Source organism: Camelus dromedarius, chromosome 4, assembly GCF_036321535.1.
Source record: "Camelus dromedarius isolate mCamDro1 chromosome 4, mCamDro1.pat, whole genome shotgun sequence".
Classification (NCBI taxonomy): domain Eukaryota; kingdom Metazoa; phylum Chordata; class Mammalia; order Artiodactyla; family Camelidae; genus Camelus; species Camelus dromedarius.
The window spans coordinates 95,761,118-95,788,814 of NC_087439.1; the positions used below are offsets into that span (position 1 = coordinate 95,761,118).

The 27,697-nt window shown below is 34.6% G+C and overlaps 1 protein-coding gene across 1 annotated transcript; it reads left to right on the forward strand.

Moving 5' to 3' along the window:
• Nucleotides 1–1,669: 1,669 nt before the first annotated feature.
• RBM44 (RNA binding motif protein 44) lies at nt 1,670–27,463 on the forward strand. Its single transcript, XM_010996315.3, has 15 exons — nt 1,670–1,754; nt 4,431–6,037; nt 6,333–6,391; nt 7,531–7,689; nt 8,319–8,502; nt 8,608–8,630; nt 8,763–8,847; nt 10,547–10,658; nt 11,225–11,353; nt 13,592–13,671; nt 13,780–13,853; nt 15,539–15,827; nt 21,521–21,666; nt 21,801–21,945; nt 27,295–27,463. Exons 1-14 carry the CDS (start codon nt 1,682–1,684, stop codon nt 21,922–21,924), a joined length of 3,144 nt encoding a protein of 1,047 aa, XP_010994617.2. The 5' UTR covers nt 1,670–1,681; the 3' UTR covers nt 21,925–21,945; nt 27,295–27,463.
• The last annotated feature ends 234 nt before the right edge of the window (nt 27,464–27,697 follow it).

The following is a 27,697-nucleotide window of genomic DNA, read 5'->3' on the forward strand; positions in this document are numbered from 1 at the left end:
ATATAGGATAAATCTTTGATAGCCTTTTCAATTTTTTTCTATTGTTGGTTCTCTGTTCAGCTTTTTCTATAAGTTTTTTTTAAACTGTTTTCTTACAAAATTGGTTATTTTGGTTAAAGTTACAGATTATCCATCAAAGGTATATAGAGCAATTTCAGTTTTTAAAAGTACATTTTCATCTCATTTTAAAATGCGCCTTTTCTCATTTTTTCAGTTTTTTCTCTTGCTTTTAATGATCATTTTTGCTGTTTTTCAATTATTCATTTTTGCTCTTGTCTTAACTAATTCCACCCTTAACTTTTTGATGTAAGGACTTTTAGTTCTTTCCTAGATTCTTGACTTGACTGCTTATTAATTCATTTATTTTGGTTTTATTTAATAAGCACCTAAAGCTGTGACTTTAGTTACAGCTTTGAGCAGTTTCCATACATTTTGAAAATCCCATGTTCTCATTATCATTAATTTTTTTCGCATTGTTTATTAGGTGTCTAAGTCTGATTTCAAAGCTAGACAGACTCTCCATGGAGTGAGTTCTTCTGCTTAGTAATGTCTTCTCATTGTAGAAGAGGGAGAGTAAACTTGGGGGATTTGTTCAGGATCATTGACTGAAAAATAGTTCATTGAGAATTAGAACAAAATCAATTCTTTTTTTTCCCCAAACTCATCAGGAACCTTTGTCATACCTGGTCATGAGAATTCTCTTGACGATATTCAGCTTTTTAGGGGTGTAGACAGTGGAGATAACTAGAGGCCAGAAGGCTCAAAATGATTTTGTGGGTAAGCTGGACATTTTTTCTGCTGACCTTCTCTGGGGTCTCTTATGTGTGCCCACTAGGGTAACTTGGTTTTCCTGCAAGTGACAGCTTGGGCTTCCTCATGTAGCAGCAGGGTTCAAAGAACCATTGTCACTAACTTTTTGAAAACAACTATATTGAGATACAGTTTACTTATTTCAAATATACAAGTCAGTGATTTCAGTCAGCTTCTCACGTGGTTCAACTATCACACCATAAATCAATTTTAGAACATTTTGATCCCTCCAGTAAAATCCCTTATGCGCATTTACAATTAACCCTTCTTCCCATCCCCTGCCCCAGACAGCCGCTAATCTACTTTCTGTCTCTGTAAATTTGCCTTTTCTGTCCATTAAAATGGAATTATATACACACTATATATATATAGTGTGTAAGTTCTTGTCTGTCTTCTTTCATTCAGCATAATGTTTTTGAGATTAAGCCATGAAGTTACATATGTCAGTTTGCTCCTTCCTGTTGCTGAAAGATATTTCATTGTATGGACTTACTATGTCATTGGTTTTTAATAAGTCTACAATTTGTTTTGGAAACATTTTAGATCCAGGTTTCATACAGATTCACATTGTAGTCTTTAATACTCTGTTTTTTGGATTAGGACTTTTTTGGTAGCCTAACATGTTTTTAAATGTGCCTTGGAAATTTTAAAAGAATATGTCTTGTCTGTTTAAATAATACGGTCTTTTATGTAGCTGTCTTTTCATATGCTTCTGAAGAAGTTATCAGATGTTTTACCAGTTTTGTTTATTAGCCCTCTGATATTAGAATCTTTGGCTGTAATAACCACTTTGTCTAGTTCTTGTTTTTGTGATCGTTTTAAAAATACAGTGCTGATATTTGTCCTCTTCTAGGATATATATCCTTGAGCGATGCAGGCCACTGCAGTGCTGGAGACAGCTTCTGGTAAAGGCTGCCACAGAAATGGAGGAAACATCCAGAAAGGTGAGGAGCCAGTCCAGTTGGCTTTATTCTGAGTGGAGAGAAGTATTGCATGTAATTAGACCAGATAGTCCCCCCTTCAGTGCTGCCACTTTTTAAGCCTTCCTGCCAGTAAGGTAAGATTCAGCATGTTTTTAACTTGACAAATTACTCGGGTGACTCTTGGTAAATATCGGCAGCCTACCCAGGACCTCTCAGGTAAACGGAAGATTTAGGATAGAGGTGAGCCAGAAGGCAGGCCTTCTGTCCAGCCAGGCTTTCGGTAAGGTACAGTTGCCTTCACGATAATAAGTGGAAAGTGGGCCAGTTGACCTCTGCTACCCAAGTTGTATGTGTTTTTTCTTCACACAGATCTAAAGTTTCTCTTTCTGTCATAATGGTAGAAGAGAAAATGATCAACAAGAGCATGAAAAGCAAGATGACTAACCTTTATGTGCTTATGAATAGATGTGGTTTAACTGTTAAGAGGACTTTAGAACATGATAAAAAGGCTATTTCAAGTTAAAAGGGAAGCAGTGGGTTATTCAGCAAATTGTATTAGGACAACTGACCATTGTTTTGGAAAAAAATTTAGATTCCTACGTCATGATAGAGAGAAAAATTAACTCTACATAGTGTGAAAAGGCCAAATGTTATACACATCCATCCACACACAGAATTAGAAAATTATAGAATTATAATATATATATATATATAATCATGTCATAGGGAAGGCCAGAGAGACAAAACCCAGAAGTCAGAGAAAAAAACACTGATTCATTTAACTAAATAATCTTTAAACTCATGGCATGACAAAATATTATGAACAGTTAAAAGATAAGCTGTAAACTAGGAAAAAGTCACTTAGAAATATGAAAAACAAAGAATTAGTATCCAGAATCTATAATGAACTCTTATATAAATCTCTAAGAAAAACATAATCAACACATGAGTTTATAATTATTCCTGACACTACTCTCCTTAGCTCCAACCCCATATTTGTAACAGCTTATTAGACATTCACGTCTGGGTGTTTTATCGCTAACCTTAAACTCCACTTGGCTGTAACTCAACTGATTATCTTCTCCCTCTGCCCCCTCCCTTGCTCTTCCTCTTCATCTTCTAAATCTACTCTTCTTCATGAGGTCCCTGTCTCTTTAGCACAAAATATTCCCATTCACCTGTAATAGCAAGGTGTAACCCTAGCATTATCCTAGAAAGATATTTAAGCAGGTGGTAGCTAATTGATGATTCATGAAATCAGTTTTGCTGATTGTGATCAGCTTTTTTTCGAAATAAAATGAAGTAGACTAGAAAACAGCAGAATACATTGGACATAGTTGGAGTAATAACTGGTGTAAAATTTTCGTTTCACTTATACAGGCACATATATATAGTGTGTACTAGATCTTGATACAAAATGTGTTTCTGATTGTTCTTAGTAAAGAAAAAAAAATATTTGAAAGCCACTAATCTCTGTATCCCTCATCTGCCATTTCTAATTGACCACCAAGTCTTGTCAGTGGTGGACCTTATGTACGAGTCTCTTCTTTTCCAGTCCCATTTCTGTGCTCTTGGGCTGTCTCCCTCCAGTCTTCCCTTTCAAGCCTTCATTCTTACTGTTGCCAGAGGTGTTTAAATTCAATTCCATCCACGTGACTACCTTTTAAGGAGCCTTCAGTGGTCCTCCATTGCATTAAAATAATAGCCAGACTCCTTAACACATCATAAAAGGCCTCTTTCTGTTCACAGTTCCTGTCGCTCCCACAGAGATTATTTCACTTCAGACAAGCTGGCTTACAGTTTCCTGAAAAGTGCTGTATTTTTTCACACAGCTAACTTTGTACGTGTTGTTGAATTTGCTTAAAATAACTCTGTTTTGATTCAAAACACATTTAAATGTGACATTTCCTCTGAAGTCTACTTCTCCTTTCTTAAGCATTTACCTCTAATCGACACACCTCTGTCAGCACTCTTTAACTATATTATATTTATGTGTGCTTTTCTTATCTGTGACTCTTATGAAGGCCACAAGTTATTTGGGTACAACACCCGTATCTTCTTCCCTTTATTTCTGCAGTGGCTAAGGCTGATACCACGACACTAGGAGGCACCCAAAGATTGGCTGCCTTCTAAATAATAAAGGCTTTGCCATTGAAAGAGTTCAAGAACAGTCTTCACTACTATCTTAGTCAGCCAGGGCTACCATAGCAAAATACCACAGAGGTGGCTTGAACAACAGATATTTGTTTCTTCACAGTTCTGTAAGCTGGAAGTCCAAATCAGGGTGTCAGCATGGTCAGGTCTGGTAAGGACTGTCCTCCTGGCTTGTAGGTGGCCGCCTTCTTGCAGTGTCCTCACATGGAGGAGAGAGAGAGCGCGCAAGCTCTCTGGTGTCTCTGCTCTCAGAGTGCACTCGTCCTGCTTTGAAGGTCCCACTCTCATGACCTCATCTGGCCTTAATTACCTCCATTGGCCCCATCTCCACATGGAGAGCTAGGGCTTCAATATAATGAATTTTGTGGGGGACACAGTTCAGTTCATAGCAGCAACTGTTCAGGAATATTTGTAATAGGTAATGTAAAAAGTATTGCTATTTGGAAAGCACTTGGGCCAGAACATGTCTACGGTCTTTTCTAGTGTTTGAATTCTGTAATATTGCTGCTAACATTTTATCCTTTTTTTTTTTTTTTAAAGCAGATGAGCCTTCTGATCCTAAGAAAGAAAATTTGTTGTCATCTCTCAGTGGTTGTAATGAAGCCAAATTGACTTTTCTTGATGATGACTGGGATTCCTTGGCATTAGGAAAAAGAGCTAATGACAAAGAAATCAGCAGTATTGACAAAATAGATTTATTGGAACCATCTTTTACTGTGAGTCCAGATACTAACAGAGAGAGTACTCACTCTCAGTCAAGTGAGTTTGAAGATAGTATTGACTATGCTTTCTTGAATGAAACATACTCTATACATTATTCAGAGTCAAAACTAAAGAATGAAAGTCTTACTCATTTAAATTCAGAATTAGATGCTGACATGCAGAAAAGAGAGGAGGTGTTTTTTGATATTTTGGAACATCAGGGTAATAAGACTGTTGGCTTGGAAAGAATGTACAAGATTTCTGTTGACAATCATAAAGAAACTGCTGAAGATGTGCAAAAGCATGGCATGGATGAAGACTCACAGCAGGAATATCACAGTGCAGAAGAACAAGAGTATATAAACCACCATTTATCTTTTGACCAAACAACAACATTAGACATATCTAACATGGAAGTTTTGGGATTAAGAAATTCAGGTTATGAAGTTAAATGTGCTAGCAATCTAGAAGATAATCATGTTAAATTGGGAAATAATTTTAGCATCTCTTTAGATTCAGTTGATGTTTCTGGACAAGATTCACCTCATGTCTCCAAATTTCTGAATTCTGTTATGTTAAGAGAATATCATGAACCAAAGCATGGAAAGTGTAAGGAACAAGAGACTAGTTCAACGTACCACACAGTATTTGATGAAATTGTACTAAGGAGTAGCCCACTTGGACACCAGGAATCTCAATCTAAGAGTGGTTTCTTGAACCATCAAAAAGCATTAAAAACCAAAATTTATACTGGCAAAATTAAATCTCAAATAACTGAAAGTAAAGAATTTTGTGGAAATTCAGTTGTTGAGAACAAAATGTTACAGCACCTTAAAAATCCAAGCACATTACCGCAGGGCAAAGATTTAGAGACATTACTCCAACCCTCTAAAGATTGTCAAACTTCCTGGACCTCTATTTTTGATAATTCAGTAATTTCTGACTGTGGCTATTCACATTATGAAAGCCTACAAAACACCTCTAACCCAGCCTTAGATTTTTCTGTTCTACCAAGGTCTGCGATCAGAGATAATCAGGCAGTAGAAGAAGGTGGCTCCCCAAAAGCTGCTAATGGCAATGTCACCAATAAAGCACGCTTTCACAACATGGAAGGACTGTGCCCTGAATCAGTGACCGATGCAGCAGGTTGTACAGTCACAGTTAATCAGACAGTGGATGTTAGCACTGATTTTAGGGCTTGTTTCACAACCAGCAGGGCAACAAGTGCAAGGTCTTCTGTAGTGTCTACGTCAAGCAACACGGAGATAACAATGATGGATGAAAAACAGCCTGGTGGATGGCAAAGAGAGAAACGAAGTGTGGCTTGTAATACGGATTGGTCATACAGTCAAGATAATGAGGACACGCAGATGGCTGTGGCCAAAGGATCTTTGGGAAAATCTCTCTCGGTTGACAGTTTGAAACCTAATGGAAATTTCCTAAATAAGGTAAAACCAGTATGATTAATAATACAAATTTATTTGACTTTATGAAAAGGCACTGTATGCTAATATAAATGTTTTGGTTCAATGAATTATATAAGGGATTTCTGAGGCTTTTGTGAAAAAGTGCTGGATGAAGCAAAAAGGTGAATAGATTGCTACCAACTTTATTCTTTGGTAACAGTTATTGCCACAGAGTCAATTAGAGGTTGGGTTCACATCTTACCAGTTTGGAATTCGAGATAACAACATATATTATTTGTCGTTATCTGTCTAATTTGGTTTTAAATTATGTTTTCAGAATTCCCTGGAATTAAGAAAAACCTGTGCTATCACAGACTTAAGGAAACATTCTGAAAGGTAAGTCAGGTGTATAAGCTTGCAATGCATGTGGGGAAATAATCAAAATAGTAATCTGCTTTTTGTGCAGGGTACTTAACCATATAGAATAAACCTGAGATGGACTTTAAGAGATCATCTGCTTCAGACATTTGCCTTTGAACAAATAAATATTATAATAATATAGGATGTTAAAGCTTTTCACGTTGAGATTTCAGTCTAATCGCTTCAGAAAAACTCGTGACATCTTATCTTTATTCAACCCAAACCCATACTGATTTAATTACTTCATTTTCCTTCATTTGATTCCTTGTAGACCAAAACAAAATAGCATCTTTGGAAAACATCATATATTTGAATAAATAAACTATTTTCACTGGGCTGTTTTAACCTTGATTATAATTCATTGTATAATTTACTTTGCATCCATGGAAAACCATGAGGTGGGGGAAAGGAGAGAAGGGGAGAAGTCTCCAAGAAACCAAATTAGTTTTCATGCTCTGAGATAATTTGCTTTTTCCTTCATCCTTTATTCTTCTAATGAGTTTAATCGGTATCCAGTCCTGTAAAATTAAATAAGAGTTGGCTTCCAGAGGCAGAAGTATTGAGAACAGTTAGGAGTGGCAGCTGGTAGCAGGGGAAGAATTATTAACCAAGAACTATTAACATACAAAAAACATAAGTGATTTTGGAGCTTTTTGATATAACAGCAAAATATTTGCTTATAATAAAGTAAGCCTTATTACTATTAAGAAAAATGTAACTTGTCTATCTTCTATTAAAAAGATAACATATTTAAAATCAGTTTCCATCCAGAATGTTTGTAACTTTTAAAAATGTTGACCAGTGCTTGATTTAGGTTGAAAATCCGTCGGTTCTGGATAAATAAGTTAGTACTTTACTTCAGAATCCCTTTTTTGGTAAAATAAAGTATGTATTTGAGAATTATTTACTCTCTTCTAAAAAGAATATATTTCGCTTTGACTCTTGACATCCTTGTCTTCTGCACCTGTAATGTGTTCCTGCAATCTTTCCATCTTTAGTAGAAATTGATTTAAACTTGACAGAGAAATGTAAGAAATTTAAAATATTTCCGGAGGCATGTCATTAACACAGAAAAATATTTGGAATCTTACCTAATCCAATTTTTTATTTCAAAGGGAACCTCAACTTTCTAAAGAGACAAAGTGCTGTCAGCAAATAATGCAGAGAGCCATCAAAGCAGAGCTGCATCTTTTGAATGTTCACTATCAAATGTGTCATCGCCACTGCAGTGATATTTACAAACTTGTAATGGAAAATAGGGAAGGATTAAATAGGTGATTGTTAGAATTTATTTATTTATTTATTTATTGTGTGCTTTTTTTATTGGAGTATAGTTTCAGCTGTACAACATAGTGATTCACAAATTTTAAAGGTTATACTCCATTTATAGATATAGATGACTGTTAATTTTAAATCTTTATTTTCCTAGAAATTTATCACTAAGCTTTAAGTTTATTCTAGAATGTTTATTTAGTTTTCATTTTTGAAGGGCAAACCGAGGGGTAGATTATAACTGGGCTTGTTAACTGGCCTAGGTGTAATGGACTTTTTAAAGTAGTACATTTTAATTTAATGGAGAGACAACAGTGCGTGTCGGGTTGATGAATCCAGTATAAAGGTAGAGTCGATGTTTCTTTATAAAGTCCAAGTACAGATGAAGTCAGGTGGAGGGTTTTTCGTGACATTCTAGCACATTCTCTCTGGCTTATACAAATACTGAAGGTTGCTTGTACTGCCCCTAGAAAAATACATTTTCTGTGATTCCCTTTCTTTTACTAAACATTTAGAAGAAAAACTTCTAGAGATCTAGTAGGGTTAGAATTAAGTTTATAATTTGATATTAGTTTTAAATGGATGATTTGGACCTAAATAATTTAGTTTTGTGAACTTAATTTTTGAACAGGAATTTATCAAGTAATTCTGCTAAGAAGGAATTAGGACCAGCACTGCTGTCAGTTTTAGGAGACTTAAAAGTTAGATATGTGAATTTGAAAGAAAAAATAAACAAAGGAATACCACTAGAAGAGCTGCCTCCACTGTCAGTAGAATCAAAATTATTATCTACCTTCTCTACTTTTGCTTCCAGGGTATGTATTTATGTTTTAGGAATGCAAATTTTTACTTTATTTAGATAGAAAACATTTTAAACTAAAAGCTTTTTCTTCCATTTCTTTTTTCTTCCCTCTTCCCAGTTAATGAAAAAAGAATCACATGTGTAAGTTATGTTTTCATCTAATTTAGAATTCATTAGATCTTAAAAATCGCTTAATTCAGTTGACTTTGTTTTCTGTTTTTGTCCTTATTCACAACATTGATAAGTTCTTTAATGAAATGTTTATCTGTTTAGCTTTTCAGAAGCAGATTCTGAACTAGATAATCAAAGTACACGTGATGCTGACATTTCTTCGAGCCTAAAAAAGACACTTTCTCAAGTGAGATTTTTTTTAAAGTAGCTCATCAGTGTGAATCTTTAATTTTATGGCTTATGCAAAGTTAACTGCAATTTTTAGACACTCTCACGTCCTTCTTTTCACTCAACTGGCTTACTTTGTGTACTGCCATCTGAGGGATATAACTGATTAGAAGGAACATAATGTCCTGATCAAACAAATGTCGGTGTTATATGTTGGGTAAAGTGACCATATAATTATTATCAAATCAGGAGACTTTTGAGGATGAAAAGTAGTGATGTTAATAATTCACCAAGACAATTGATATAAACCTTGACTATCTCAGGGAGATCATAATATATGGCCACCATTATGTTAATTCAATGTAGTTAAAACTAACATGTTATACCTTCATCTCATGAGATAGTATAAAATAATATCCCATTCATTTTAGACAGGGCAAAGTTTCAATTCGTCCTTTATTGCAATGGTAAACATAGTTTTTAAATGCCTATCATGGGTTTTCTTAATCTCTCTTGTTCCCCCAAGGAAATATTTGTCAGATGACAGTCTGTGTAAGGACACTTCTGCAAACTGTGAAGTGATACAGAAACATGTTATATTACATCATCAAGTGAGGCAGTGGGGTAGAAACACTGACGTTTGTTCCTACCTTTTGACTTTGGTCTTAACCCTGAGGTTGTATTATTATTTGGGTAGTCTTAAACAGTAAGATGCATCCAGAAGCCAAAAGTGAAGTAGATACTTGATTGATTTATATTCCTTTCTAATAAGATAAATGATTAAAAGTAAATTACTTTAGCAAATTATTTATTCCGTTCTATTCTTTAAAAAAAAGAAAGAAAATCTCAGTTATTCACAAAGAATTAAAAGGTCTAAAACCAGGTTTTTCTATCTTCAAATTTCTTACATAGTTTGCTTAAACAACTTTCCACTTAATAATATACAATGTTCTGGAGGGGTTTTTTTCCCCAACATTTTAAACGTAGCAGTGGTATAACCTGCTTATTTGGGCAGAACAATAATTTTTTTTAAGTACAAGATGCAGATGTAAAATAATTTTTATCATCTTAATTTTGGCTCTAAAACAATATCTACTTTAAGTTAGGATTAAAGTTTAATCCCTGTCTCATTGAATTAAAATGTTATGCATGAAAGCCAGTCTAGTGCAGGGTGTTTCTAAATTTCAGCTACTTATGTACCATCTTCACAGTTTTTCATAGCCATGTATTACCTCTGTTTGCTTTGTATTTTTTTAATGATTGCTCCTTTTAAAAAAATTATATGTAAGGAATAACGTACTTACATATAGGAAAGAATTATTATTCCCCATAAACAAAAGGTATACATAAGCACACATTAAATTAAATATATAACTGGTAAATGTTAATGTGAAAAATACTTGTATGTATACCCCCGCAAAGTATCTCAAGTACTTCTAGTGTATGCCACTCTTTGCTAAATAATGGTACTGTTAGCATGCGGTCACTCTACATAGACTAGTTCCAAATCATAATTATTGTATGACAGACATAAAGCAACAAGCTACTTAGATCAGTTTGCTCACCTGTAAACTTGGGTTGATGATGATTTTGTCTCATAGCGTTTGTTGTAATGTGAGGGATAAATAATGCCAGTGAAGTGTGCCCATCACATAGCAAGAGTGCAGTAACTGTTAGTGCTTATTTATTGTTGTTGTTTTTATTATTTTAATACTCAGACGGCCCTATTATCTGACAACAGTCCTAAACAAGATACATCACCCAAGAAGGATGGCTTAAAAACTAGTGATATAGATGTAGACTTCAGTCAACTAAAACTTGATGATAAAGGTCAGTCTAAAAATGTGTGTCTTATGTCATTGCCAGAAAAGAAATAATAAGATTTAAAATATCCTCATGCCCATTCATTAAGCTAAATATTTTTGATTTGGAATCATTCTGATTATGAATGTTAAGTATGTTCTTACTATATCTACTTGATATCTTTAAAGTTAAATATATCTGATAATGTCAGATAATAATACAGGCTTTTGTTCTGGTTTTCCAATTTGAAAATTTTCTTTCCATTTTGTGTCTGTCAGTTGTGTGGGGTTTTTTTTGTTTTTTTTTTTTTTTTTTTAGTTTTGTCCTCTATGAAGATAGATTATGATCATTACAAAAAGGTTATTAAGTCAACTTTTAGTGAAATAAAAGAGCTGCAGCACAGCTTTGTCCCTTTTTTTCTGTCTATAAAGATGTCTCTTCAATAAAGAATAATTAAAAATCAGAACAGTAAGGCTGTTAATGACCTAGGAATCAGTGTTAATTAAAGTAAACCTGGGAAGCAGATCACTCAAATAACTTCTCAGGGTTAAACATTACACATAATTCATTGCTAATTGTGTTCAATTTTTCAGACTGCAAAAATTACCAAGAAACAAGTGAAGACTGGTTTGATGCTAAAGAGAACTTGACAGGAATTGACTTCTCAGGAATACAAGAACATCAGACAGAACAGGACAAAGAGGGTCCGAAGTTTACACTAGGTTGGTTCTTAACAATTTACTGAGAAATCCTAACGTAGCTCATTTGTAAAATAGTGCTTACCTTCTTCTGTATTATTTTGGGAGATTGCACTGTTTCAATATTTTATTCCTGTTTGCAGCTTTTCTTTATAAATATGAAGAACAAGAAAACTGGCCATTTGGATGTCAAATTTTTAAAAGAGTAAATCAGTTTAAAATGTTCATGTCTCTTTCAGAAAACTGTCCACTAAAAGCTTAAATCCCAGATTGAGTAGTTAGAGGCCCATCCTTCTCTCCCCGCTGTAGTCCAACATCACTACTCTTTCAGGCATTCTTTTCCTCAGAACCTCATCAGGCACTTTCCAGGTATGGGGTACATACATGGTGAACAGAGGAAGGCTCAGTTTCCATCAGGCAACCAGGACTACCTAGTTGGCATGAGAGATGAAAACTGTGTACTTTCCCTCACTTTAATAATTTGGTCTATTTCAAGAATGTTTTCATCTTGATAGCACTTAATCGCTTATAATAGTTGGAGTTTCATCTGGTATCTGATTATTGCCCTTCCGTTATTTCTAATGTGGTATCTTTCCTTACTTTTTCTATATATTTCTATGGATTTCTCTTTTATTTGTCATAATAGCAATAGTTTTATTTTTTCCTGCTTGTCTAAATAATGTTTAAGATTTTAAAATAAAATATTAAAGTATAAGAAAATTAAAATTATCCTAAGTGTCTCCAACCTGCAATAACCACTACTAATATTTACTACCATTCTTTTTTGTATTTCTTTATGCACATATTTAATACACATTTACAGTTTTATTTAATACACATATACAGTTTTTTTAATGGCATTATGTTATCTAGTTTTATTGTAACTACTTTTTTCTTTCCTTGCATTATTTTTCTCGCTGTCACTTATCAAATACTGTGTATTTTGCTTACTTGATACATTGACTGCCTTTCCACATTCAAAATACTAGGTCAGCGAGGTCTGGGATGTTTTAATGTTTTGTTCACTGCCTGTCCCCAGTGCCAGGTTCGGCACCGGTGGGGTAGTAGATACACTGTATTGAACTAGTGAAAGTTGAAGTGTTGGGTAGAATGTATGTCTCCTGATTCTTAGCACTGCCTTTTTCTACTATATTGTAGCTCCTTGCTCCCTCCTCACACCACTGTAAAAGTATAAAGACACATAGTCCTACCATTTTCTCTGTATAGTATGTTATAAACCAAAGAGATCAGTAAGTTAAATAAAGTAACTTAATGAAGACGCTTATGCATTATTGCCTAGAGATGAAGGATTCTGCCTGAATTCCAGCACCACCATGTACTAGATTTGTGACCTAAACTCTTAAGACCTCAGGACCCTCATCTGGAAAATGGAAATGGTAACAACTGCTACTGCGTGTGGTGGCCATGCGCATTACAGGAGATGGTGCATACGAAGTGTCAGCATGTTTCCTGAATATGGGACATACTCAATAAGTGTTAGGCTATTATTAGTTAATGAAAAAAAATTTCATGTATCCTGTTATATAAAAAATTATAAAACATAAATAAAAGCTACTCTTAGGAACTTACTCATCAGATATGCACCAGGTATAGGTTTTGGTAGTAACTTGAAAGAATCTCAATTCACAAAATCCTTTTTTATTTCAGACCTGTTTTGCTTCAAAATAGAGATGAAAATGCACTTTAAGAATTCTGGTTTTTTTAATCAAATGAAGAAAAATATTTCTGGTTTCTAAAATAGTGCTGTCTAAATCAAGTTACCTGTCCCCTCTTTTTTCCTTATGTGCCATTACCATTACCACAGGTTGTGTACCTGCTGTTGGTATTTTTGTCTAATTTAAAATTTTTCTTGCTGTGATATTTCCCCAGCAAAGGAATGTACACAAAGAGAGCCCTCGCCAGCATCAGCATGTGTGCATCCTACATCTTAGCACGTCTCTGAGCCAGAGACAAAGGAAAGATGCTTTTCTTAGTGATAATGTAATTCTTGATTACTCTGTTTAGACGTTACTGATCCATTTTTGAGCTGCAGGAGATTATCAACCAATCCTATCTCTTTGTTTTTAGCAAAAATCTTGAAATTATACTCCAGGCTCTTGGTTTTCAGCCTAGTGCTGATATTTAACTTTATAATAAGGTTTGTGACAATAAATAATGAAACATTTAACAGTTTTCACATTCTCTCTTAAAAATATTAATACAATAATGATTATCTTCTGTCGTATGTTTACCAATAAGCAGAAATGAAGAATGCTGAACCCTTACGAAGAGATAAAAGTTACTTGGTACATGTTGGTGGTCTCTGCCCTTCAGTGTCGGAGGTATGCCAGGATTTATTTTTCGAGCCTCATTTTCAAATCTATTAATTGTCTATGTTTTGATTATTTGTTTTTTTTCCCTTTTACAAACTTTTATATGTCTTATTTTAGGCTGATTTAAGGTCTCATTTCCAGAAATACGAAATTTCTGACATTTCAATTTATGATTCTTCTCCTAATTACAGGTATGTTTCTCAAATTCAGTAAAAGTACATTCATCGGGTGTCTGCTGTGTGCCATAGGTTCTGAACAGAGGTCTTCCGTGTCCCAAACATCAACCACAGTGGTGATTAAGACAGGGGCCATTCCCAGAGGGGTTTCCCAGCCTAGTAAAGGGATACACATTGATAAAGAGCTGCAGTCATTAGTTAGTGTTGTTCTTAATCACATCTTCTTTTATTACATTTTTAACTTGTTGTTAATGAGATATGGGAAGGGTCCTGATGTTCCTGCAGTTCTCGCAGTCGTTTCATGGCCTTTCATGGCAGCAGTAGGGAGCATCAGTTAGGAGAACAGACCCTGCGCTGGATGGCCTGACCCCACTTCCCAGCTCCACCAGTAATTTGATGAATGAATTTGGACAAGTTACTTAACCTGTATCTCAGGCTCTTCAGCCATAAAGTGAGGATAATAATAATACCCATAGAACATTGCTGTGAAATAATTATGAGCTAAATAAGTAAAGCAATAGAAATAAAGCCTGGCATGTAGTAAGTACTCCGAAAATTATATTTAATTATTTATTTTAATTACTTTTTAGTTGATGCTTTTTTATTTTTTAGGTAGATAGCTGTATCATATACATATAGTCATTTCCAATATGTATGTTGCTACTTCCTATTTTGTGACATCAGAACATTCAGAAGTAGCAAATAATAATAGTGATGGCTTAGTGGAAATGCCTTTACTATTGTATCACAAAAAATGATAATTATTTCAGATATGAAAATCAAGAAAGGATCCTATTTTTAGTTAGGGTTGAAATTTATTAAAATTAAGTGTAATTTTGTCTTAAATGGCTTTGACTTAAGATCATATGCTTTTTTGACCTATTAATGTGTTGTTAGTGTATTTCATTATATTAAAGTAGTGTTGTAATCCTAGGAGTATTGCATAATGTAAAAGAGTCTTTAAATGTCTTTTTGAATCCTTTGAAAGAAAGAAACTTTATGGTTTTTTATTACTTAAAGTGGAAATTTTGGAAATATAGTTAAACACAGAAATACAAGGAGGTTATAAAAATTTATCCATAGTCCCATCTTTTGAAAACAGCTGCTCTTCAGAATTGATATGTCTCCTTCCATTGACACTAGAGCTGGTGCTTTCAGAAAGATGACTCTTGCCCAACTTTCTCAATTATATGGTTAAAATTCTGGTTAGATTTTCCAACTCTTTTTGGTCTGTGTATTTTTCCACTACAAGATCATGAGGACATTCTCTTACATATTCTGCTAAATGATTTTAAGTTTTGCCTTTCACTTTAAAGGCTTTATTTTATGTAGAGGTTATGTTTGCATATAGGGATTAATCTTAATGTTTTTGGTATGCGTAATCAATTGTCCCAATAACACTAATCTGCAACTCTGTCATACATCAGCTTTGCCAATGTTTTACATTAAATTTTAATATAAAATTAATAGGTGATAATTCAAAAGAAATGAATTTATTTCCCATCTTTATTTCCCATCTTTGTTTTTTATTTAGTTATCTTAAATAATGTTCCTAATCCCAAGGTAAGTATAGTAACTTTTTTATTTTTAAGAGCAGTTATTTTTGTGAAAGACCTTGGCCAGTAGTTTATATAATGAAGTTTGAGGCAGTTTAAAGTCATTAACAAAGAACCTTTGGGTCTTCTGCTTTTATATTTTAGATATGCATCTCTTGCTTTAAAAAAAAACAATGATGCAAGGATGGCTGTGAAAGAAATGAATGGTATAGAAATAAATGGGAAATCAGTAAATGTACGGCTTGTCAAAACTCCTGGAGAATATACGTCACCACTTTCCTCCAAAAATGGAAATAAAGTTAGTTTCAATAATTTGGAGAAAAGCATCAGCAAAGAAATCAACTCAACTGCTTCTATTTCTAGATTGCCCAGAACTAGGCCAAGGCAGCGGGGATCTGAGCAAGACAGTGAGTTTTTCCCTTTTGACCAAAAGGTTAGTTTTCTTGATCAAGCCCTTGAATGGTCTTTGTATGTACCATATAGCAGTAAGTAGCTTTGTACGACAAATACCTCTAGGACAGCAGTCTTGAAATGGGAATGAGAACGTTAATCTGAATCTTCTCTAGCGGTGGATCCACCCTCACCTGCTTTTGTACAGCTCCAGTAGCTCCTGGAAGAAATAAAAATTTTTGAAGACCTAGCTACAGGGAAACTCCTCTTTAACTACGCTCTTTTCCAGTGCTTTGCAGTCTTTTTGTCTCTTTATTCTTGGACTCTATAAGTATTACTCTATAAGTAGCTAATTACACTTTTGGCATTCTTTTTTTCACAGCTAACCTTATCTCATAATTATTAAAACCATAAAATATAGTTACGTTATTATATATGCTCTCCTCTTTACCTCATTGAGGTTTTTTTTTATGTATGTTCATTTTCATATTCTTTTTCACCGTAAGCTACTACAAGACATTGAATATAGTTCCCTGTGTTATACAATATAAACTTGTTTATCTATTTTATATATACCAGTCAGTATCTGCAAATCTCAAACTCCCAATTTATCCCTTCCCACCCCCTCCTCCCCTTGGTAACCATAAGTTTGTTTTCTATGTCTGTGAGTCTGTTTCTGTTTTATATATAAGTTCATTTGTCTTTTTTTTCTTAAGATTCCACATATGAGTGATATCATATGATATTTTTCTTTCTCCTTCTGGCTTACTTCACTTAGAATAACATTCTCCAGGGCCATCCATGTTGCTGCAAATGACATTATTTTATCATTTTATGGCTGAGTAATATTCCATTATAAAAATATACTACGTCTTCATCCAGTCATCTGTCGATGGACATTTAGGTTGTTTTCATGTCTTGGCTGTTGTAAACAGTGCTGCTATGAACATTGGGGTGCATGTGTCTTTTTGAATTAAGGTTCCCTCTGGATATATGCCCAGGAGTGGGATTGTTGGATCATATGGTAAATCTGTTTTTAGTTTTTTGAGGAATCTCCATACTGTTTTCCATAATGGCTGTACCAAACTACATTCCCACCAACAGTATAGGAGGGTTCCCTTTTCTCCACAGCCTCTCCAGCATTTGTCATTTGTGGACTTTTGAATGATGGCCATTCTGACTGGTGTGAGGTGATTCCTCATTGGAGTTTTGATTTGCATTTCTCTGATAATTAGTGATACTGAGCATTTTTTCATGTGTCTATTGGCCATTCTTCACTGGAGAATTGCTTGTTTAGGTCTTCTACCCATTTTTGGATTGAGTTGTTTATTTTTTTCTTATTAAGTCATATGAGCTGTTTATATATTCTGGAAATCAAGTCCTTGTTAATCTCATCTTTTGTCAATATTTTCTCCCATTCCATAGGTTGTCATTTTGTTTTGCTTATGGTTTCCTTTGCTGTGCAAAAGCTTATAAGTTTAATTAGGTCCCATTTGTTTATTTTTGCTTTTATTTCTGTTCTTTGGGTAAACTGCCTTAGGAGAACATTGCTGAGATGTATGTCAGATAGTTTTGTTTTCAGGAGATTTATTGTGACTTGTCTTACGTTTAAGTCTTTAAACCATTTTGAGTTTATTTTTGTGTATGGAGTGAGAGAGTGTTCTAATTTCATTGATTTACATGCTGCTATCCAGTTTTCCCAACACCACTTGCTGAAGAGAGTCTTTTCTCCATTGTATATTGTTGTCTCCTTTGTCAAAGATTAATTGACCATAGGTCTATGGATTTATTTCTGGGCTCTCTATTCTGTTCCCCTGATCTTTGTATGTTTTTGTACCAGTATGTTTTGATTACTGTAGCTCTGTAGTATTGTCTGAAGTCTGAGAGGATTATTCCTCCAGCTTCATTCTTTTTCTTCAGTAATGGCTTTGGAAATTCTGGGTCTTTTGTGATTCCATATAAATTTTAATATGACTTGTTCAAGTTCTGTAAAAAATGTCCTGGGTAATTTGATAGGGACTGCATTAAGTCTGTAGATTGCGTTGGGCAGTATGGCCATTTTAACAATATTGATTCTCCCAATTCAAGAGCATGGGATTTCCATTTCTTTAAGTCTTCTTTAATTTCCTTAGTCAGTGTTTTGTAGTTTTCCATATATAAGTCTTTCACATCCTTGGTCAGATTTGTTTGTAGGTATTTTATTACTTTGGGTGCTATTTTAAAAAGCGATTGTGTCTTTACTTTCTTTTCCTATTGATCCATCATAAGTGTAAAGACTCATTGAGATTTTAAACACCACATGGAAGGTGATAGAGTTGACTTATTCACGCTTCTCTCTCCACTGCTCAGCAAAATGCCTAGTATCCTATAGGCATTCCACAGATTTTTTTAAAATTTATGTTCAGTAAAATTCACTCTTTTTGCTGTCTGTGGATTTAGACATGCACATAGGCATGTAACCACCACCACAGTCAAGGTATAGAACAGTTCTTTCATTAAAACATTCTCTTGTGCTCTGCTCTGTTTTCTGTTCTTATAATTTTGCCTTTTCCAGAATGTCATATGAAGAGAATATTATATAGCTTTATTAGTCTGGCTGCTTCTTTCACTTAGCTTAATGCATTTTTTTACTGAGTTCTGAGAGTTTTTAATATTCTGAATATAAATCATTTATCAGATACGTGATCTGCAAATACTTTCTACCTGTACTTTTTTGTCCTTTGTTTTAATAGTGTCATTCAGAGCAGGAGTTTTAAATTTTGATGAATTGCAGTTTATCAGTTTTTTTCTTTAACTTGTGTTTTTATTATTGAATCTAAGAGATCTTTGCATAACCCATGGTTACAGATTTTGAGTTAATTTTTATGTAATGTATGAGATATGAATTGAGGTATTTTTTTATTTTTTTGTTTGTGTTTTTGTTTTGTATATGGAATTGATCCAGCATCATTGTTGAAAAGACTGTTCTGTCTCCACTGAATTATTTTTGCACCTTTGTAAAAAATTAATTGACCATACTTGTGTGGGTTTGTTTCTAGATTGTCTGTTCTCTTCCATCTATCTCTTTGTCAAACTTTCCACCAATACTACACTATCTTGGTTATTATAGCTTTATAGTAAGTCTTGAAATCAGGTAGAATTAGTCCTCCAACTTTAGGTTCTTTTTCAAAATGGTTTTGGCTATTCCAGTCTCTTTGCCTTTCTGTATAAATTTCATTATTTTGTTTGTCAATGTCTATACAAAATTCTACTTAGATTTACTGGGATTATTTTGATTCCATAGATCAGAGAAAATTCCTTTTCAGTAAATGAATGAAAGATTAAATATTTGTTGAATAAATGAACCTAGGATTTTTTTTTCCTTAAGAGGAGTACAATAAAAGGATCTCTTCTACCTATGTCCTTTGTCCCTTCCTTTCCTAATTCCTGCAGTTAGCCCATTCATTTCTGCACAATCATTAGTGACTCTATTTCTACTCACAGACCCTTATCTGCTTGCAGTCATGTACAACTCTTCCTAACCCTGACATTTTCACTTGACTTCTCATTCTTTGGAAGTTACCATCGGTATTTGTTCTGTGTTTTTATTGCCAATCTTGCCAAACAAGTAATTTATATCCAATGTCTTGGTTTCTTTGCTTCTCTTTCTTCATCCTAATAATCTGACTTCAGTCTATAAAACTTTAAACTACTCTTTCTGTAGTCACTAGTGACCTTTTTTATTGGTCTTCCCATCTGCCTTCTTTTTGACCACTTGGCCTATTTGATGCTGGTCATTCGTTTCCTGGAATTCTTTTCCTTTCATCTCAATGACACTTTGTGTTTAGGATTGGGTTTTTTGGGGTTTTTTTGTTTGTTTGTTTGTTTTGGTGCATAACCTCAATCCACAACAGGAAGCAAGGAAACAGTACAGCTGGGCTGCATGGTGGCCTAAACTGCAGATTTGGAAACTGTGGCTCCTCCCTTCCTCTCAGATGGCACACACAGCTTCTCGCCTCTGCATCCCTGGGTGCCCCGTTCTCCTGCTTCTCTCTGCCCACTGGATTTTTCTGTCTGCTTGTGGCTTCTCTCTTCCTCCACTAGGCTTTATTTTGCTTAATTCTAACTCTACAGTATTTTTCAGTTCAAGCTCCTGTCATCCTTTGACTAACTCATTTGCTGTATGTTCCAATTCCACATTCTTTAGACAGGGGATCTGATCCAGCCTGTGACTTGGGTGTTCACTAGTTCAGGTAACAGAACTCTTGGTCCTGTCAGCCGAGGCAGTAGGCCGTGGAGTTGGTAGAGGGAAGGTTCCATGGTATAAACGGGGCACCGTGGGCAAGGCAGGAGTGTGTTATCTTAGAGTACATGGGCGGGGCAGCTCTTAGTGTCATCTTTGTTGAACTGTAGTCTTAAACTTCTCTAGCAATTTCTTGTCACCTTTTCTCACAGATTCTCAATGTTTTTTCATTATATTCCTTCATCTAGAAAACATTTATTGTCTATAATGAGAGGTAAAGTAGTGATGGTTAGGAACAACAGATTCATAACCTGGCTTTGCTCCCTACTCATCATGTGATTGGGCGAGTTACCTGCCCTCTGTGTTTGAGCATCCTTATCTTAAAATGGGGATAAGAGTTCCTACCTCAGAAATGTTGTGAGCTTGAAATGAGTTTAATAGAGAAAATTTCTTAGAACAGTGCCTGAGGTGGAGAATATACTCAGTAAATAGTAGCTTGTGTTATTTACCAGTAATTTAGCTCTTTCTTAGAAAACTCATCCTCTCTGTGGTTTCATCTATTACTTAAACTATTGTATCCCCAAATTATTTATTCAACAAACAGTATACCAACTGTATATAGCATACCAACTGTATTATTCAAACAGTATACCAGTGATAAGCACTGGGAAAGTAGCAGTGAACAAAACAGACAAAAATCGGCGCTCTTATAGAGCTTAAATGTAATGAAGGAGATAAAACAATAAGCAGGTAAGTAAAATGTAATGTTCCGATGTGACAGATCTGATATTTTATATATCTAAAACAGACTTTTCATCTAGGCTTTAAAGTACCAGCTTTTCCTTTGTTGAACTTCTGTGGGATTACAGTGCTTCCATACAATTTATAGCCTACTTGCATGGTTAATAGTAATTGATCATCTTAATTTTGTCTCTTCAGTTGGATTATAAGATATATAAGTGATGGAGATTCTATTTTATAGCATTAATTTTCTCCCCCCTCCCCCACAGCATATTGTGAGCATATAGTTGTGTTCATTAAATATTTAGGTACAAGAGATAAATATGTATTTATAATTACCATGTATACCAGCCTTTCTCTGTCAGGTTGGATAAAAGAATTTAGCCTTCATGCCCTAAGCCTAAGATACCATGTATGTAATGAATTAAGCTCTCTCCTATGCATCTAGAATGGAGCTAGTTATGTCCTATCTGAAGGAAAACTGAGAAGAGAGTCATCATTTTTTGTGTTTTGTGGGTCAGGTGAGGAATTCTGTTTGAGAAAGGCTGTTTTAGACATAGCCTTATATATTTTATCATGTGTTTGGCATTTTTAAAATACATGTCCCTGAATATATCTCAAGGAAATCTACTTGGTAGAACAGTAATCCCAGATCAAAGTAAATTTCTTAGGAATTTGGTTTTACTATTTGTAATTTTTAAATTTAGAATAAACTGGATTGTCTGTATGTAATCGTTGCTGATTTAAAGAAAACTTTAAAAATGTTTATTTAGGGTGTCAAGAAGAATTGTAAACAGATTGAATCTACTAAATTATTACCTGATATACCTATTCAATTCATACCTCCAAATACATTGAATTTGCGTAGCTTTACCAAGATTATGAAGAGACTGACTGAACTACATCCAGAAGTTAGCAGGTAATGACTACAATTATATTTTGACTGGTTTTAAAATTTGAATGTAAAAATATAGTTCCTTTCAATAACTTAGCCATAGTAAGAAGTGTTACTTTGGAAACAATGCTTGTTTTGTATGTTTTCCTTCGACATAGAGACCATATTATAGATGCTCTTCAGGAAGTAAGAGCAAATCATAAAGGTTTTCTGAATGGCTTATCTATCAGTACTATTGTGGAAATGACTTCCTCTGTTTTGGAAAACTCTGCTTCCAGTTAGGAATAAAAGAAGCAATAAGAGGTAAGTCAGTCATATCTTTCATATTTAGGTATCACTGAAGTGCTTAAGTTGTGGATTCTACTTTCTTTTCAAATAAAAATAATATTAAATTTAAAATAATAGCATAATATTATAAATGCTAAAGCCAAACATACTTTGTTAGTTAACTATTAATGCAAAACCAGTTACCTCAAAATTAATTGACTTAAACAACATTTATCATCTCATAGTTTGCAGGTTGGGATTCAGGAGTGCTTTTAGCTTAGGTACTCTCATGATTTTGCAATCAAGATGTTGGCCTGGGCTGCAGTCACCAGGAAGCCCGACTGAGCCTGGAAGACCTGCCTGTAAGCTGGCTTATTCACATGGCTGTTGGCAGGAAGCGTCTATTACCCACCACAGAGGCCTTGCCATAGGGCTGCTTGAGTATCTTTACATTCATGGCACCTGGCTTCTTCAGAGCAAGAGCTGTCAGAGGTAGAGAACAAGATGGAAGCTGCAGTGTCTTTTGTGACCTACCCTCAGGTGTCACACTCCATCATTTCTGCCACACTCCATCAGATGCAAGTCACTAATGTGCAGTCCACACTCAAGGGGAAGGGAATTAAGCTCTACCACTTGAAAAAAAGCAATACCAAAGAATTGGTATATATATTTTTAGGTTACCACACAAACATAGAATCCCTTTTAATAAAGTAATGGGATTTGTTTCCAGTTGCAGCTGTCCAGGTGATTAAAGCCAGCTCTCCATGGAGAACAGCTAGAAAAGCTAAATAAACAGAAAGACATCTGTTTGAAGGCAGCGGAGGGCCATATCAAGATACTATACACATTACTGGGCCAGAGTAGAGAAGATTAGTCTCGAGGAAATACTCCCATTGTTTGGGACCACTTTCCCCCTGGTACTGTTTGCAGATGGGCCACTTAGGAGTTTAGAGGACCCTTCTGATAGCATTGAAGCCAGAGGGACGAGGCCTTGGTGAATTCTCAGTAGTGGAGTTGGGATGCTAACGGGCGTACAGGAGTAACTTTGAACCCAAAATAGATAGTTCCTTAGAGGGACTATGACTCAGCTTTGGAATTTATTACCTAAGTTAGATTGAGATGGTCTAGGGTTACTAGTTCTGCCATGCTCCTAGAAGAAATGAAGGTAAAAATCCTCTGAAAGAAAGTAATATCATTTTAGGCCTCAAATTGTTTCTACCAAAATTTTTGCACATACCAATTATTTTGTAAATAAGAGTACACAATCAAAAATAATAATAAATGAAGTAGGACCACATGACTGAAAACTAGCTTGAGCACTAGGTAATAGAAATTACCCACAGGGACTCCAGCTATTTAAGTTATCAGACACACTTTTAAAAAACATACTTATATGTGACAGATGTTTGCAAAAGCAGCTACAATTAATCCCTTCCCTATAAACATGCCCCTTTGCAGTGTGACTTGTAAGCTCCTCTGATCCCCTCGAATCTGGGCTGACCTTTTCACTTGCTTTGACAAGTTGTGCCATTTCCAAGCCTAGTCCTCAAAACACCTTGATCACTGCTCTCTTGGAAATTTGCTGCAGCCATGGGAGGAAGCCCAGGCAGCCTGCTAGAGGACGAGACTACAGTCATCCCTCAGCACCCACGGGGTTGCTGGTTCCAGGACCCTCCACGAATGCCAGACTTCAAGGATGCCCAAATCCTTTCTTTAAAATGGTATAGCATTTGCATATAACCTACAAACATCCTCCCGTATACTTTAGATCATCTCTAAATTATTTGTAATACTAAATACAATTGTAAATACTATGTGAATAGTTGTAAATACAATATAAACGTTGTATAAATAGTTGCCAGAGCACAGAAGTTTCAAGTTTTGCTTTTTGGAACTTTCTAGAACTTTTTTCCAAATATTTTCAATCCGAGGTTAGTTGAATCTGCAGATGCAGAACTTGCACATATGGAGAGCCAACTGGACCTGGAAGATAGCCAAAGCATTCCAGCCTAGAGCCAGCTGCCCCTAAATATGTGACAGAATCTGGTGTAGATCAGCAGATTGACTGACGCAACCCGGCAGCTGTCCATAGATGCATGAGTGAGCCCAACAAAGATGAGATAAGTCATCCAAATGAGTCCAGCCCACTGCTACCTAGAGAATTATAGGCTAAATAGATGGTCATTGCTTTAAGCTACTGAGTTTTAAAGGTGATTTGTTACACAGCAGAAGCCAGCTAGTTCAGATGTATTATGTTCAAGGAGACAGAAGACAGGATTGAGAATTTTAGTGTGGAATTGGGAATATTTTTAAAATGGAAATCCCATTAGTGAAAAATAGAGTAACTTAAATAAATAACTCAGTTAATAGGTTCTACAGCATATTAGACAGATTACTTAAAGTGAGAATTAGAAAGGTCAGGAAAATTATGGAATGAAGGACAGAGATAAAAGGATAGAAAACACAAAAGAGAAAAAGACATAAAGATATCCTGAGAAGGTCTAATTATTTGTGCAACTGGAGTTTTAACCAAAAAAAGAGAGACAAAATAGGATAGATACAATATTTGAAAAAAATTTAAATGATGCAATCATCAAGTCACAAATTTAGTAAAGCCTTTTCAAGTCCCAAGCAGGAAAAATAAAAAGACCTCAGTATTTCAGAAAAACTACTTGAGTAAGATCCTTGTGATCACCATGCAGAGCTGCTGAAAGTCAAATCAAAACAATGTACTGAGTCCCAGAGCTTTATGAATAAGGGATATGCAAGAGAAATAAAAGGCTGTACACACACACACAAAGAAAAACTGCTTGAAAAATGAAAGCCAAAAAAAAAATCTATAAAGCAGCTAGAGGGAAAAAATGTAAGAGTGCAACAATTAAACTGACAGCTGATTCTCAACAGAAGCCATCAAATAACTCTGCCAACCTAGGATTCTACACTCACAAAAAGACCCTTCAAGAATAATTATGAAATAAACGTATTTTTAGTCAATTAAAAACAAAGATAATTTGTTACTTAGAAGACCCACTGTGATAAAGATAATACTAAGAGTGTTCTCTAGGAAGGAGGAAAGTGATTTTAGATGAAAGGTCAGAGATGCAGAAGAAATGAAGATCAAAATGTATGTATCAACTAATACTGAGTGTATAAAACAGGAATAATGGTATTTTATAATATTGTGTATAATAGTTCCAAATTTGTATATATCTAATAAAATACCTTCAAAATATATAAAGCAAATATTTCTAGAACTACCAGGAGAAATATACAAGCCTACAATTACAATGGGAGATTTAAACAAACTTCTTAAACTGATAGAAGCAGCAAACAAAAAAATTTTTTTAATTAGTAGTGATATAGAGTATCTGAACAATCCAGATAACCAACTTGACTTACTGGACAGTGTATAGAACATAATGCACACAGTAACTGCAAAATAAAGTCTCTTCAGGTCACCTGAGGTATTTACAGAGTATGGCCAAATGCTGGAACATCAGTCTCAATTAATACTGAAAGAATGAAAAAGTGTGTTCTCTGTCTACAAGGTAACCTAAAAATCAGTAGTGAAAAGATAAATAGGAAATCCCCATGTTTGGAAATAAATGTGTTAATAACCAGTGAGTAAAAGAAGAATTCATATAGTGAAAATAAGAATGTAGATTTTAGTGGATAATAATGAAAATCCTCCACATTAAAACTTGAGGGATGCAGTTAGAATAATGTGAACTGAAATTGATAGCTTTCAATTCCTGTATCACAAAAGAAAAATAACTGAAAATTAATGAGCTAAGTATAATTCAAGAAGTTAGGGGGGAAATGAGAAAAGTAATAACCCAAAGGATGTATAAGAAAGGAATTACAGAAACATGGAAACTAATGAAATAAGAACACACATACAGTAAGAAAGATCAACAAAGCCAAAAGTTGATTCTTTACAAAGTGTAGTTTTATATGTACACACACACATATATATATAAAATTGATAAACCCCTGATGAAACTGGTTAAACAAAAAAGTGAAAAGGCGCAAATAATGAAGGTAAAGAATTCTTTTAGAAAGGAAATATCATTACATTATCTTATCATTGAAAAGGTAAGACATTGGAAAGACTTCAATACATTAAAATTTTTAGAGTAAGTTGGTAACTTCCTAGAAAAATTCAACTTAAGAAAAACAGACACTAGAAGATACAGAAAATCTTGCTAGTCTTGTATTTATTAAAGAAATTGAATCATAAATTAAAAACCCTTGCCAAAAATAAAATCCAGGCTTAAAAGTCTATATTGATGAATTCCCCCCAAACCTTTAAGTAAGAAGAAATACCATCAGTCTTAAGTCATCCAGAGGAATCAGTATAGTCATGACCCCAAAACCAGACAAAAACGTTACAGAAATGGAAAATTGTAGACCAGCTTCATGAATATGAATGCAAAAATACCTTTAAAAAAATTAGCAAACTGAATCCAACAATTTGTAAAAAGAATAATACGTTGTTGCCAAATTAACTTTACTCCAGGAATGCAAGGTTCAAGATTTGAAAATCAATGTAGTTTACCATATGAATAGAATAAAGGAGAAATTATCTCATTATTTCAATAAATGAAGAAGTAGATAAAATTCACATAAGATTCTTAACCTAGAAATGGAAGGTCAAGTCTTCCTGAGAAATCTTGTGTCTGAGATTTTAATTCTGCTTACAAATAAGTTAACTCACTATAGTTTCATTGATGTTGGCAAAAGACACGAGACTCCTGGGACAGAGACAAAGGACAGTTTTTTCACACAGCAGTAGCAGTAGCCGGAATATCATTTTCTTGCCTAGTTCCTTGATCCTCAGTTTCCATATGGTAAACTCAGTGAGGGCTAGCTGCAGCTTTGGTGTGTGGGATTTTACATGAATACAAAACTTCCTTAATGGCGCATATTAGAATTTTCTTTTCAGATTTATTTCCCATGGTCATGTCTGTCTGAAACAACAATAATTTTCATATACTAGATATTCATTAGTAAGCCAGTTTTTGTGAGTCTGTCTTTATGATGCTAGCTTAGGTGCTTCCTAGTAAATGAAGTAGTTTTAGCACCTCACTAAAGTGATTTTCTGTTCCAGGCATTGCCACATTTTTACCAGGAGTCTGAACAGTTCTCTGAATATCTGGTGGCCTATTTCTGTTACTAATCTAGTAATAGAGTTTAATGATATGCTTAGTCAAAGAGTGCAATAGGATGGTAAATAAGTATATATGACACTCATGTTGATGATAAGTTTAATGACATTGATTGGTTTAGTAGTAGAGTGTACTGATAACTACACTTTTCTGGAATTTTGGATTTAGCATAATCAACACATCTTGTTGTTAATGTCTTTCTTTTCCTGACCTATAGAATTTCCTTGGGAAGCATGAGTTCCCTCCTACAGAGAATGTTCTGCAGCACTTAGGAAAACCTGTGGCACTAGCAAGATGGTGTAATCAAGTAGGCTTGATAAGTGGATTTAGCTGTTTATGACAATCTGCTTTATATAGCTAGTACTCTCTTAAAATCTAGCAGCTGTTGTTTCTGCAACGTAAAGATCTCCATAAAATTCAAAGGTAACTTTTAATGTTTATAAACTTTTTATTCCAAACTTGTTACTTAAAGACTTGAAACTGCATTATTTTGGATGAGAAAAAAAGGTGGTATCAATTTGTAAAAATCTGTGTTAAATCCGTTTTTAAAATATTGACCAAGAGAAGGTTTATTATTATTTCAGAGTTTATTAAATGATTTCCATTTGTTAAAAAATATA

Coding starts and splice junctions, on each gene's coding strand:
- RBM44 (XM_010996315.3), top strand. CDS start 1,682: ATGCAGGCCACTGCAGTGCTGGAGACAGCTTCTGGTAAAGGCTGCCAC. Junction 1,755..4,430: donor TGGAGGAAACATCCAGAAAG/GTGAGGAGCCAG, acceptor TTTTTAAAGCAG/ATGAGCCTTCTGATCCTAAG. Junction 13,672..13,779: donor TCTGCCCTTCAGTGTCGGAG/GTATGCCAGGAT, acceptor GTCTTATTTTAG/GCTGATTTAAGGTCTCATTT.